An 11,997-nucleotide genomic window follows, 5' to 3' on the forward strand; every position below is an offset into this window, starting at 1 on the left:
AGGCACTCAGCACAGGCCTCCGATGGTGCGTTCAGGAACTCAGCACAGGCCTGCGGTGGTGCGTTCAGGCACTCAGCACAGGCCTGCGGTGGTGTGTTCAGGCACTCACCACAGCATTGGAGACTTGCAGCATCTCCTCGAACAGCGAGTCTTCCTGTTTGTGTCGTCCACTCGTGTCCACAATGATGATCTCAAAGTTCTCAGCTTTAAACTTCTCGACACCCTCTGCGGCGATCACCACCGGGTCCATCTCTGTGTAACTGAACACAACACACAGGTGTGACACACAGGTGTGACCGTCAGCAGCGCTGACTCGACTAACCACTGGGGGATGACTCACCTGCCGTAGAAGGGGATTCTGGCTTTGGTGGCGTTCTGTTTCAGCTGGTCGAAGGCACCTGAGAGAAGAGAGGAGGATCGTTACAGACACGAAGAACCAAAAAGGGGGGGCACATGTAACTTTAAATCACAGGTAAAGTAGTAATAATTGTGTTGTACCGGCTCTGAAGGTGTCGGCACAGATCAGGCAGGTCTTCCAGCCTTTTCTCTGGTAATAATAGGCCAGCTGCAGAAAACAGAGCAGTCAGTTATCCAAAAGACAGCAGGGGGCGCTCTGCATCAAACTACAATACAACCTATATCAATGGGGGGGGGGGCCTTGGACGTGTGACATCACCTTGGAGCAGGTTGTAGTTTTCCCACTACCCTGCAGACCAACAAACATGATGACGTTGTTCTTTCCTTTTGTGGGAGTCCAGGCCTTCACTCCAGGGTCCACCAGCTGGAAATACACACAATATACACACAGTACAGTATAATATACACACAGTACAGTATAATATACACATATATACACATATACACACACACAGTACAGTATAATATACACACAGTACAGTGTAATATACACACAGTACAGTATAATATACACAGCATGTACACACAGTACAGTATAATATACACAGCATGTACACACAGTACAGTATAATATACACAGCATGTACACACAGTACAGTATAATATACACACCATGTACACACAGTACACAACTCATACTTAAATGTCAGTTAAATTTGACCTTGGCCGTGAAGGGGTTGGGGCTTTTCTAACTTCTTGTTTGAAAATATTTCTGACCTTGACGAGCTCCTTGAAGACAGCGTGCTGGATCATCCTCCTCTTGTTCAGACCTGAAGCCATCTCCTCCAGGTCTATGGCCGACCTGCAGAGACAGAAACCACAGAGGGAACGCAGTTCGGTCACGGCTGCTGGACTGAACTGGACCAGGTTTTTGATCCTGGATCAGGACTCGGGTGTTTCACACTCACTTGACGTTCTCTCTCAGCTGTTTGACCAGTTTGATGTTGACATCGGCCTCCAGCAGAGCGGCGCACACCTCCTTCAACATGGCGTTCAACACCTAAAACACAGACACACGACACGTCACATCTTCCAGACTGATGTCCAAAGACCTGGTCCCTGACTGAGAGACTCAGCAGTTCTTCCTTTACTCACCATGGTGGGCTTTGAAGACTGATTCTGGTGTTTATCAGCCTATTTATCTTTGAAATGGACTAAGTATTAGTTAAAATATTGAAATAAAATGAAAATTTAATACACACATTCAGTATTTCTATAATAAATATATTAAATTTGTTGTTTATTCATCTTGAAATCAGCAGTATAACGACGATGTGATGAGACTTTCATCTGTCGTTCTGGTCCAGACGACTGAGGAAGAGCTCAAACACAAGAAAATAAATCGCTGAAGAGTTAAATCAATAACAGTAATAATAATAATAATGTGGGGCAGCCGGGCCCTCGAGGCTGGAGAGGCGGCTTGTGATCGGAAGGTCGTGGTGTGGTGTAGTATGCCCTCCCCCCTCCATTAGCCGGCTGATGTGCCCTTGAGCAAGGCACTTAACCCCCCCAATATGCTCCTTGATTGCAGCCCACTGCTCCTGTGTGTGTTTCACTGCATGTTGCGTGTGTGTGTGTGTGTGTGTGTGTGTGTGTGTGTGTGTGTGTGTGTTTCTACAGCAATGAGTTAAATGCAGAGAAGAAATTTCCCCGTCTGGGATTAATAAAGTAAGACAGAGTTTGGTCACATGAGCTCAGCGTGTCATGGCTCTGAGTTACCTCTTCATTGATGATGGTGGCATTGCTGAGTGACCTCAGCGCCGAGGTGATCTTCCTGCCCAGGTCAGCTAAAACCATGACGGCGGTGGACTGAAGTGATCCTGAAACACACAGAGGACGTGGACTGACACGTCAGACCGGCGCTCAGCAGACAGCGCGGCCTTCGTCTGCCCGAGCAGGGCTGAACATCAAGTAATCGATCGGACAGTTTCTGTGATGTCGTCCTGCATCATCGAGCTACATGGATCCACTTTCAAACTGACAGCAGGTCAGCTGAAGTCACACAAACTGTTCTTATTCAAGGCTTGTAACTGATACATAGAACAGAAAGGTTTACTGACCATTACAAACCATCAGCTGTCTCATGAGAACGATAAATCAGCAGTAACAGATTCAGGTAGTAGATTCTTTTCATTAGCAGTAAGTCAGAGAACCCCCCCTCCCCCTCCAGCAGGATGAGTCACTGAGTCACTCAGTTTGTAATTTAATTGTTTGTATTAAATGAAGAGACAGTTCATGTCGACACTGATGGTCGAGGAGGTAAAGGTATCAACTTACCGTGTGTGTTACAACCAAAATCTGTGTGTGTGTGTGTGGAGGGGAGCCCCCCTACTGAGCGTGCTCAGCGAGTCAGCAGGTCAGCTGACAGGTGAAGGTCACGGCACACAGCCCCTCCCTTCCTGTCCGGAGGAGAGAGAAATAGTTCTACAGTCACAAATGTCGTTAGAGGCGACACAACATGTTAATGGACACTAGAAGTGATCACGCTCTGTTCACTGCAGGTAACCATAGTAACGGGACTGATGCCTCAGGTAACTGATGATGAAACCACAAACACACTTCAGAGAGTGTTGATACTACGTCGCTGTCATGAACTGTACGCCGCCATACTGACGCCTGTTTCAGTTATTTTGTCCCCCTGCACTACTGTGACAGTAGTGGGGGGGGGGGGCAAATATCAGAAACACCTCTCAGTACAACTCAGTTTGATGGCAGACGTAAACAGGAAGTGTAATGTGGACGTGGAGACGTGGAGATTAGCTGATTTTTGTCTCTGTTTACACTGACTCGCAGTCTACTCATGGATGTACAGACTGGATCACAGTGATCCACGTGTCACACTGAATCAGATCAACATGTTTTTCATGTCTGAGAGTTCACAGCTGATTCTGAGGAGGAGGAAGAGGAGGAGGAAGAGGAGGAGTTTCGACTTTGATTCACCTCCTGTAGAGTCAAATCTAACTGACGATTTTCACTCTTCAACTTGTTTTTACTGGATGTCTGACTGTGACGTACTTCCTGAGTTGTGTTCAGGTCATGTGTGATAGTTCACGCGCTCGAATAATCAGCCAAACAAAGACGTTTGTTTACATTTGAGAAACAGACTTTGGCTGATGTCAGGCAGCCATCTTTGGTTTGGTTTATCACGATTTTCTGAAAATAATCATCAGGTGAATTAATGATGGAACAATTATTAGTTGCAGCCCTAAATGTAACCACACATCGACGAATCGATGGCAGTGAGGAATATAAAGAGTAGTTATTGCTGATTTCTCCGATAAAAACCTGGACATGATGAAGACTTAGTGATGATGTGATTCATCAATAACAAGCGACAGAAGCAAACTGTTTAGCTTGAGTCGAGCGTTATTTTTCAAACTTGATTAGTTTCACTCTCTCAGTCCATCTCTGATCACATCATTGATCGATCATCATATTGATTGTCCCTTCAGTTTTTCGAGCTGCTGGCTGTCAGTTTTATACTTACACATATCAGCAGTTTTATCGGTGCTAACGGCATATAGCTTAGCAGTTAGCGTTTAGCCGCTACCGCTGGCAGAGTGGAGGTTAGCAGTTAGCTCAACTAGCTACGCGTTAGCGATACATTTTGTCCAGACGGAGACTTTCAGGCGGATTAAAGCCTGTAAATTAACAGGTTTAATTAAAGATAATTACGATTAATTGTTCATTCTTACCGACTGGCGACGTGTTTGATCAAACAACAGCTACAAAACACTGAAACTCTCCCAAAGAAACGTCACCTAATCCAAACTGACCCGGAAACAGTCTTCTTCTTCTTCGTCTGCAGCTTTGAGGGTTAACGGCAGCTCGTATTCTTGGTGTTGCATTGCTGCCATCTTCTGGAAGTAGACGAGACTGTAATAAATCCTCCGCCGTCTGCTGTCAGTTTGTCACATTTCTGCTGTTTTCTATCATCGGCTGAATCTCTGCTTTTTCACTGTTGGTCAAACAACATGACAAAACACGTCAGCTTGGAATCTATTTTTTACCATCGTGTTGGTGTTCTGATGACTAATTGATTAATCAAGACAATAGCACATAAATCGATCATTAATATATCATTAATTACAGATCAAATGTTGTTCAGATTTCAGCTTTATTGGCCAAGTATGTGCAAATATAAAAGGAGCGCTACTCACTGCTGTCAGTGTACTACTACCACACAAATACACTGAACAGCTACAAGGATAACAACACTGAACAAATAATACTGTATATAGATAAACAGCTAAAATAGCTAAAAGCCATTCTGAAAACGACCAAACCAACACCAGTTTGACTGATATTCCCTGAAGTGCATTACTAAAAATCATGATTAATTTATTAAAGTAAATCAGAGATCATAGTTTTTATGAATGAATCCTTCACATGAAAACCAGCGATGACCAACAACACAAATAAAAACTCTAGATACAAGTCGAGTGTTTCTACAACACCAAACAAAGAAATGCAAAGAAAATCTGTTCGTTAGACTGATGGTGTGGAGGACACAAACTGGTCTGGTTGTTTCAGTGTACAGGGCTCTGTTGCGCCTCCCAGAGGGGACAAGGTGGAGCTGGTTCAGTCCAGGGTGTGATGGGTCTGACTCTGGAGGCGGATCAGTCCTGAATGGGGGCCAGGTTGACACGAGCTGTCCATTGCAGTCTGCTCAGATGACCAGACTTGATGACTGCAGAGTAGACCTGGATCAGCAGCTCTTTGTTTTATCTCAATAAAGTTTTTCAAAACAAAAAACACAACTGCTTCCGGGGTCTGTTTTTTTTTGAAGGTGGTCTGAACACGTGATGCAGGAAGCTGTGAGTTTGAGTTGTAACAGTCACACGTGAGTTTACATCACGTTTTTAATGTGTCTCCACCTGCACAGGTGAATAAGTGCTTCACGGTTGTTGTGTCACTGAGGCTAAGAAGAAACGATACATGTGAGTTTTCTGGTCCACCTTAAATGACGCTCCGGAGCGACAGAGCGGGTCCGCTTCTGAACCCAAAACCCTCTGGATCCGGTTTCTGACACACTTTGAGTTTGAAGATGAATTTTTCCGAAGCGAAGTCAGAAGTGAAGCAGCTGCTGACCAAAATGAAACCGTCTGAACTCCCCAAGCTGCTGAACTGGATGAGAAACTCAGGTAAACACACCTGTAGCCTTTGACTGGACACGACACGTTTCCAGCTGATCACAGGTCAGAGAATATGATCAATAACGTCACTGAAAGTAGAATTTCCTCACACAGACAGCTGATTTAATGACTCGCGTGTTCTCTGTATTATAAAAACTAGTGGGGTCAGCTGGGTGTGAAGGTCTGATCAAGGTGAGTTCTTACCTGCAGCAGGTTCTGGACACTGTTCACATTTTGTCTCTGTGCTCCAGGACAGAATCTGGATATTAAACCTGTTTTCAGATGCATCAAGTGAACCTTGTCGGGACTAAAGCTGTTGGACAGTTTCAGAGGACCACGAGTTCCTATAAACCTGAATGAAATGGACACATGTGGACTGGACCTCAGACTGAAGCTGAACGTCTCCACCAGTGTTTCAGTTCAGACCCAGTGTGCTGGACAGAGCTCCATACCCCTGTCCTGGTCTGTTCTGTCCTGTCACTGTCCTGTCCTGTCCTCTCCTCTCCTCTCCTCTCCTCTCCTCTCCTCTCCTGTCACTGTCCTGTCCTGTCCTCTCCTGTCCTGTCCTGTCCTCTCCTGTCCTGTCCTTTCCTGTCACTGTCCTGTCCTGTCACTGTCCTGTCCTGTCCTTTCCTGTCACTGTCCTGTCACTGTCCTGTCCTGTCCTCTCCTGTCACTGTCCTGTCCTCTCCTGTCCTGTCCTCTCCTCTCCTGTCACTGTCCTGTCCTGTCCTCTCCTCTCCTCTCCTGTCACTGTCCTGTCACTGTCCTGTCCTGTCCTGTCCTGTCACTGTCCTGTCTTCTCCTGTCCTGTCCTGTCCTCTCCTGTCACTGTCCTGTCCTTTCCTGTCACTGTCCTGTCACTGTCCTGTCCTGTCCTCTCCTCTCCTGTCACTGTCCTGTCCTCTCCTCTCCTGTCACTGTCCTGTCACTGTCCTGTCCTGTCCTCTCCTGTCACTGTCCTGTCCTCTCCTGTCCTCTCCTGTCCTGTCCTCTCCTGTCACTGTCCTGTCCTTTCCTGTCACTGTCCTGTCACTGTCCTGTCCTGTCCTCTCCTGTCCTGTCCTCTCCTCTCCTCTCCTCTTCTGTCACTGTCCTGTCCTGTCCTCTCCTGTCCTGTCCTCTCCTGTCACTGTCCTTTCCTGTCCTGTCCTGTCCTGTCCTCTCCTCTCCTGTCCCTGTCCTTTCCTGTCCTGTCCTGTCCTGTCACTGTCCTCTCCTGTCCTGTCACTGTCCTGTCCTGTCCTGTCCTCTCCTCTCCTGTCCTTTCCTGTCCTGTCCTCTCCTGTCCTGTCACTGTCCTGTCACTGTCCTGTCCTTTCCTGTCCTGTCCTCTCCTGTCCTGTCACTGTCCTGTCATTGTCCTGTCCTGTCCTGTCCTGTCCTTTCCTGTCCTGTCCTTTCCTGTCCTCTCCTGTCCTGTCACTGTCCTGTCATTGTCCTGTCCTGTCCTGTCCTTTCCTGTCCTGTCACTGTCCTGTCATTGTCCTGTCCTGTCCTGTCCTCTTCTGAAATACAAGTAGTCTCTGTCCTGTTGAGATAATTAATTTGTGTGATTCTGATGTCATCGTGTGTGTTTTGGTGGACAGTGTTGACCCTGTCGTTTCGTCCTGCAGACGAGTTGGACGAGCTGCTGTCAGACAACAAGAAGACGATTCTACGAAACATCTCTGACGAGCTGCGAGTCCGTCTGCCGGCGGACGCCATGTTCCCCTCTGAGAGTACCGCGTACAGTAAGGTACTGTAGTACTGCGTACGGCGAGGTACATTGCTGATGATGATGTTAACCTTGATGATGAAGATGATGACGATGATGTTCCAGATGCGGCAGCGTTCCCGGCCGACGCTTCACGTCGACAGCTTCCTGTACGATGAAGATCAGGTGGACTCTCTGTGCGAGGAAGGAACCATGAGTCGATCATACTGCCTCACCTGCGGCTCCTACAGAACCGCACCTCTGGGTCAGAACACGTCTTCATCGCGGCCGTCCTCACTGATGTGATGTCGGACCCCGTCGGTTCTTCTCGCTTACGTCTTCTTCTCCTCCTGTTTCTCTCCCGCAGACTTCATCTCTCACTCGTTCTCCACGTCAGAGCTGCAGTTTCTGTTTGAGAACGTTCTTCCAGACCTGAGTGGACAGATGCTGGTGGACGTGGGCTCCAGGCTGGGAGCTGTCCTGTACGGGGTGAGTAGAACCCAGAGGAACCCAGAGGAACCCAGTAGATACTGCTGAGTGAGGTCTACAGGACGAACAGAGCAGCTCAACAATGAGGGGGGGGGTCTGTGTCTTCTGTCCTGTTCACTGACTATAAACACATTGATTCACTCAGATAACAGAACGAGTGACGACAGGCCGACGTGTTTCAGCCGGGTCTGGAAACATAACGAGGCCTCGTGAAGTTTGATCAATAACAGTGATGTCGTCTGTTGGATCAAACATGTTCCACACGTGCTGGGAGGCTGTGAGTGACATTTATAACATGACTGAACAGGCTGTCAATTAAATACATTTAACTGAAACATGACGGATCCTCATGAGAAGCGGCTTGTAATCAGAAGGTCGCTGGTTCGATTCCCTCACCGGACTGGCAGGAAAAATTTGGGTGTGGTGGAGTATCCTCTCCCCCTCCATTAGCTAGCTGATGTGCCCTTGAGCAAGTCACTTAACCCCCCACCAGAAGAACTTCGGTATGAGCGAGGAGGGAGAAAACGACAATGAATAGAATTGAGATGCACCCCATAGACATGATGATTGACATGTCTGATTCAGTGTGACATCACTTCCTGTGGAGATCATTATCGCTATGTGTGTGTGTGTTTGTCTGTGTGTGTGTGTGTGTGTGTGTGTTCAGGGTTATGTGTTCAGCTCAGCCTCTCAGCTGATTGGTCTGGAGCTCAGTGGAGAGTTTGTGGAACTGCAGGACGAGATCCTCCAGAAATACAAGCTGACGGACAGAATCAAGGTTCAAGCACACACACACACACGCACACACACTAACACACACACACGCACACACACTAACACACGCACACACACTAACACACACACACGCACACACACACACAACCACACACGCACACGCACACACACAGTACATGTTGTGCAGTTGAACAGTAGAACTCAGTAGAACCGTCTCTGATTGGCTTCTTGTGCTGCAGGTTCTTCACACTGACGTCTGCCAGCAGAACGTTCTGCTGCAGAATGCCGACGTTCTCATCATGAACAACGTCTTTGAGTTCTTCATGGAACCAAACGAGCAAGTCAGGTCAGGATACACACTACTGGTGTGTGTGTGTGTGTGTGTGTGTGTGTGTGTGTGTGTAGTTGACAGTTGTCAGTTGTCAGTCAGTGTGGTTCAATTCAGGGACCAGAACTACTTGGTCTGGTTTAGGTCCAGATCTGTATTTTTGTTGAGACAGACAACATTAACCGTGTGTGTGTGTGTGTGTGTGTGTGTGTGTGTGTGTGTGTTCAGAGCCTGGAGGTTCATCATGGACAACTTCAGGAAGAAAGGATCTTTGCTGGTGACCGTCCCCAGTCTGCAGGAGAGTCTGAACCCTCTGCAGGTGAAACACGCACGCACGCACGCACGCACGCACACACACACGCAAACCATCACTGTCCACCTATCAGAGGCCCGAGCCTCGGCGGTGTATTTACCATCATCATCATCTCACCTCATGAAACTCAGAGACTTTATACAAAAGTATGTTCACAGAACTGAACAGCCACAGAAAAGAGAACTCATCATGAGTCAGCTGTTCAGTTTAAACTTTAGACACAACTTCGCTTTCATTAACTAACCACTTCCTGTGTGTGTCCACAAGGAGGCGCTGCAGCCCGGCTGGGTGGAGGAACTTCCCGTCGACTACGATGTTTATCTGGGCAGAGACGCAGACCCTGATGCTCTCAGACAGATCCACCTGTACAAGGTCATCTGAGGTGAACCGGTCTGGACTGGTTGGAACTGTTGTGGACCGGTCTGGTTCCTCAGCTTGCCAGGACTGGTTTAAAGTTTGATGTTTAGATGGTCTGAACCAGACTGCATTGGTTTGAGGTGTGTAAAGCGCCGTCCAATCGAGAGCAATCAGCTGCGCAAACAGGAAGTCACTCCGGCATCACGAGCACGACTTCAGGAAATAAATGTCTCTGGAAATGTCGTGTTTATGGAAATTAAAATCTTCCAGACTGAATCATTGTTATGTCGGTCGTGTTCCACGCTGCCTCTGTTACTCTGAATGGATATTAGCATGCTAACGTTAGCTTTGTCTGTCGGCTCAGGAATCTGTTTTCATGTGATGATCAAACTCCACCGAGTGACGTTAGCATGAAGCTAAGTTTGAACTGACGGACGGCTCCTGGACTCTGTGATGTCACTCTGGCCCAGTTCTCATGTTTTTGTCAGTCATTTCTAAAGATGTGGCTGTGAACTGGTCCAAACTGGTCCAAACCGGTCTGACTTGTGTTCACAAGGAGCTGAAGAGCAGAAACGGACGAGACAAACATCGATTCTGTCCCGGCTCTGATCTGTCGTGCACCTGAGAGAGAAGCAACTGCTTGTGACAAACATGTGATGTGATATCAGACATCCCACAATGCAGTGCAGCGCGTTCTGCAGGTGAAGACACAACAGGTGTGTGACTGCAGCTGTCAGCGATGATCCAACATGATGATGGTGTGAACTCACTGGTCGCCGTGGATACGGAGGAACGAGGGACTGAGTGAACTGAACGTTACGCGGCAGGAGCACGAACGAACCTGAAGGCCTCGATGACCGTGAGAACGACCCCCCCGAGGTGAAATATCTGGGACGCCACCAGCTTTCGAGTCTAGCCGCCTTCAACCGTCCTTGGAAAACCAGGACCTGGATGACCGAGGAGCTGCACAGACAAAAGATTTCTGACAGTCCTGGACCACTCACCGCCCCTCTGTCGTCTGTGGAGGACGAGGAGGGGCTGCTGGGCTTTCTCGGTCAGTGATGCAGTGTAGTTCATCCAGGAGAGGTCCTCAGTGATGTGCTCACCCTCTGGCTCCACCCACTCGCTCCACCCTGGTCGGTTTATATGTCAAACTGATTCCATGAAGGGCCGTGTGGCTGCAGGTTTTCGTTCCAACCGAGGAGGAGCACACCAGGCCAACCAATCAACATCAAGGGATCATTAGTTATCAGCTGAAGACTGAGATCAGCTGATTAATTGATTCCAGCCTGGTGTGCTCCTCCTTGGTTGGAAGAAAACCTGCAGCCACACGGCCCTTCATGGAATCAGTTTGACATGCCTGGTTGAAATGATCCGACTTTAACATGTTGATGAAGTCTGAGCTGCAGCTGCTTTACAAACCTTTAAAAAGTCGACTGAATGCTGAACCGATGAAACGACAAACTGAATCTTGTTGACGTTTAGACTGTTGGACGGACAAAACCGGACATTTGAAGACAATAACAATAATATAGACTCAGTTGATGAATGGAGGAAATAACGAGCAGATTCATCCAGACAAATAACAAAACAGTAGAACAGTCACTGTATGTGTATTTGTATATAGAGTATTTTTACACTGTGGTATTAGTACTTTTCCTGAGTACTTCCTCCACCTGTGTGTGTGTGTGCGCGTGTGTGTCGTCACCGCTTCCTTCCGTTCACTCCTCTGACGTCACTGCCCACGACCAACACAGCGGGACCATTTCCAGGCCAACCATTGGCTGGCAGCGGAGGAGCGGCAGGATGGCCGACCAACTAACGTTGAAGATGACAGTTAAACCCCGCCCATTTACTCGGGTACGGTGCGTTCAAGGGACACAGATCAACTCGGAAACACTAAAACTGACAGCTTTTGCTTTCTTTGAGCTTTAAAAAGTGAAAAGTGAAACTGGTCTGACTTCCAGTACGACCAGTAATGTGTTAACTGCCCAAACTGGTGATCAACTGACTGACAGAAGCTGAACACACTGTTTTTTCTTCCTCCTTCTGTGTGTGTGTTGGATTCATGATGATTTATGAAATTTCACTGAGTTGCCAGAAACCAACTGGTTAAATAAAAGTAAAAAGAAATACAACATTTATTCAATTTACTAATTAAAAAGTGTAATTAACAATAACTAGTTCAGTGTTCCAGCAGGTCCAACAGTCGCTTTCATCAGAAATTATTATTGTTGTTACATTTTTGAGCTGAGACAAATAAAGAATCAACAGAAAATAAATCTGAACTTGTTCGATATTTTTTTTCTCATAATAAAATGATACAACTCACAGACACGGTGATGATGATGATGATGTTCACAGACACGGTGATGATGATGATGATGATCACAGACACGGTGATGATGATGCCCACAGACATGGGGCCAGCACACAGCCCAGCACCCTGATCCTGGTTCTGCTCAAGGTTTCTGCCTCCTAAAAGGAAGTTTTTTCTCGCCGCTGTCACCAGGTGTTTGCTCATGAG

At 47.4% G+C, this 11,997-nt stretch overlaps 2 protein-coding genes across 3 annotated transcripts in view; one reads left to right on the plus strand and one right to left on the minus strand.

Moving 5' to 3' along the window:
• The window catches only part of srp54 (signal recognition particle 54), a 9,816-nt gene extending 5,606 nt beyond the window's left edge, over window positions 1–4,210 (minus strand). Inside the window, exons 1-9 of the mRNA XM_041953569.1 lie at window positions 4,113–4,210; window positions 2,695–2,816; window positions 2,137–2,237; window positions 1,326–1,417; window positions 1,135–1,219; window positions 677–781; window positions 499–565; window positions 341–398; window positions 110–260 (exon numbers count right to left, since the gene is read on the minus strand). Coding sequence (XP_041809503.1) covers window positions 110–260; window positions 341–398; window positions 499–565; window positions 677–781; window positions 1,135–1,219; window positions 1,326–1,417; window positions 2,137–2,214 — 636 coding nt within the window. The 5' untranslated portion in view covers window positions 2,215–2,237; window positions 2,695–2,816; window positions 4,113–4,210. The remainder of the gene's footprint in view (window positions 1–109; window positions 261–340; window positions 399–498; window positions 566–676; window positions 782–1,134; window positions 1,220–1,325; window positions 1,418–2,136; window positions 2,238–2,694; window positions 2,817–4,112) is intronic.
• A 1,019-nt stretch (window positions 4,211–5,229) lies between these two features.
• On the plus strand, window positions 5,230–10,702 carry zgc:109986 (uncharacterized protein LOC553566 homolog). Of its 2 annotated transcripts, none has more exons than XM_041954104.1 (8): window positions 5,230–5,561; window positions 7,169–7,290; window positions 7,375–7,513; window positions 7,616–7,737; window positions 8,405–8,515; window positions 8,712–8,818; window positions 9,029–9,119; window positions 9,381–10,702. In XM_041954104.1, exons 1-8 carry the CDS (start codon window positions 5,465–5,467, stop codon window positions 9,492–9,494), a joined length of 903 nt encoding a protein of 300 aa, XP_041810038.1. In that variant the 5' UTR covers window positions 5,230–5,464; the 3' UTR covers window positions 9,495–10,702. The 2 variants fall into 2 exon arrangements, with proteins under 2 accessions (XP_041810038.1, XP_041810039.1); XM_041954105.1 differs by having other exon boundaries at window positions 9,384–10,702.
• Window positions 10,703–11,997: the final 1,295 nt, after the last annotated feature.

The sequence above is a fragment of the Chelmon rostratus genome, chromosome 15, assembly GCF_017976325.1.
Source record: "Chelmon rostratus isolate fCheRos1 chromosome 15, fCheRos1.pri, whole genome shotgun sequence".
Classification (NCBI taxonomy): domain Eukaryota; kingdom Metazoa; phylum Chordata; class Actinopteri; order Chaetodontiformes; family Chaetodontidae; genus Chelmon; species Chelmon rostratus.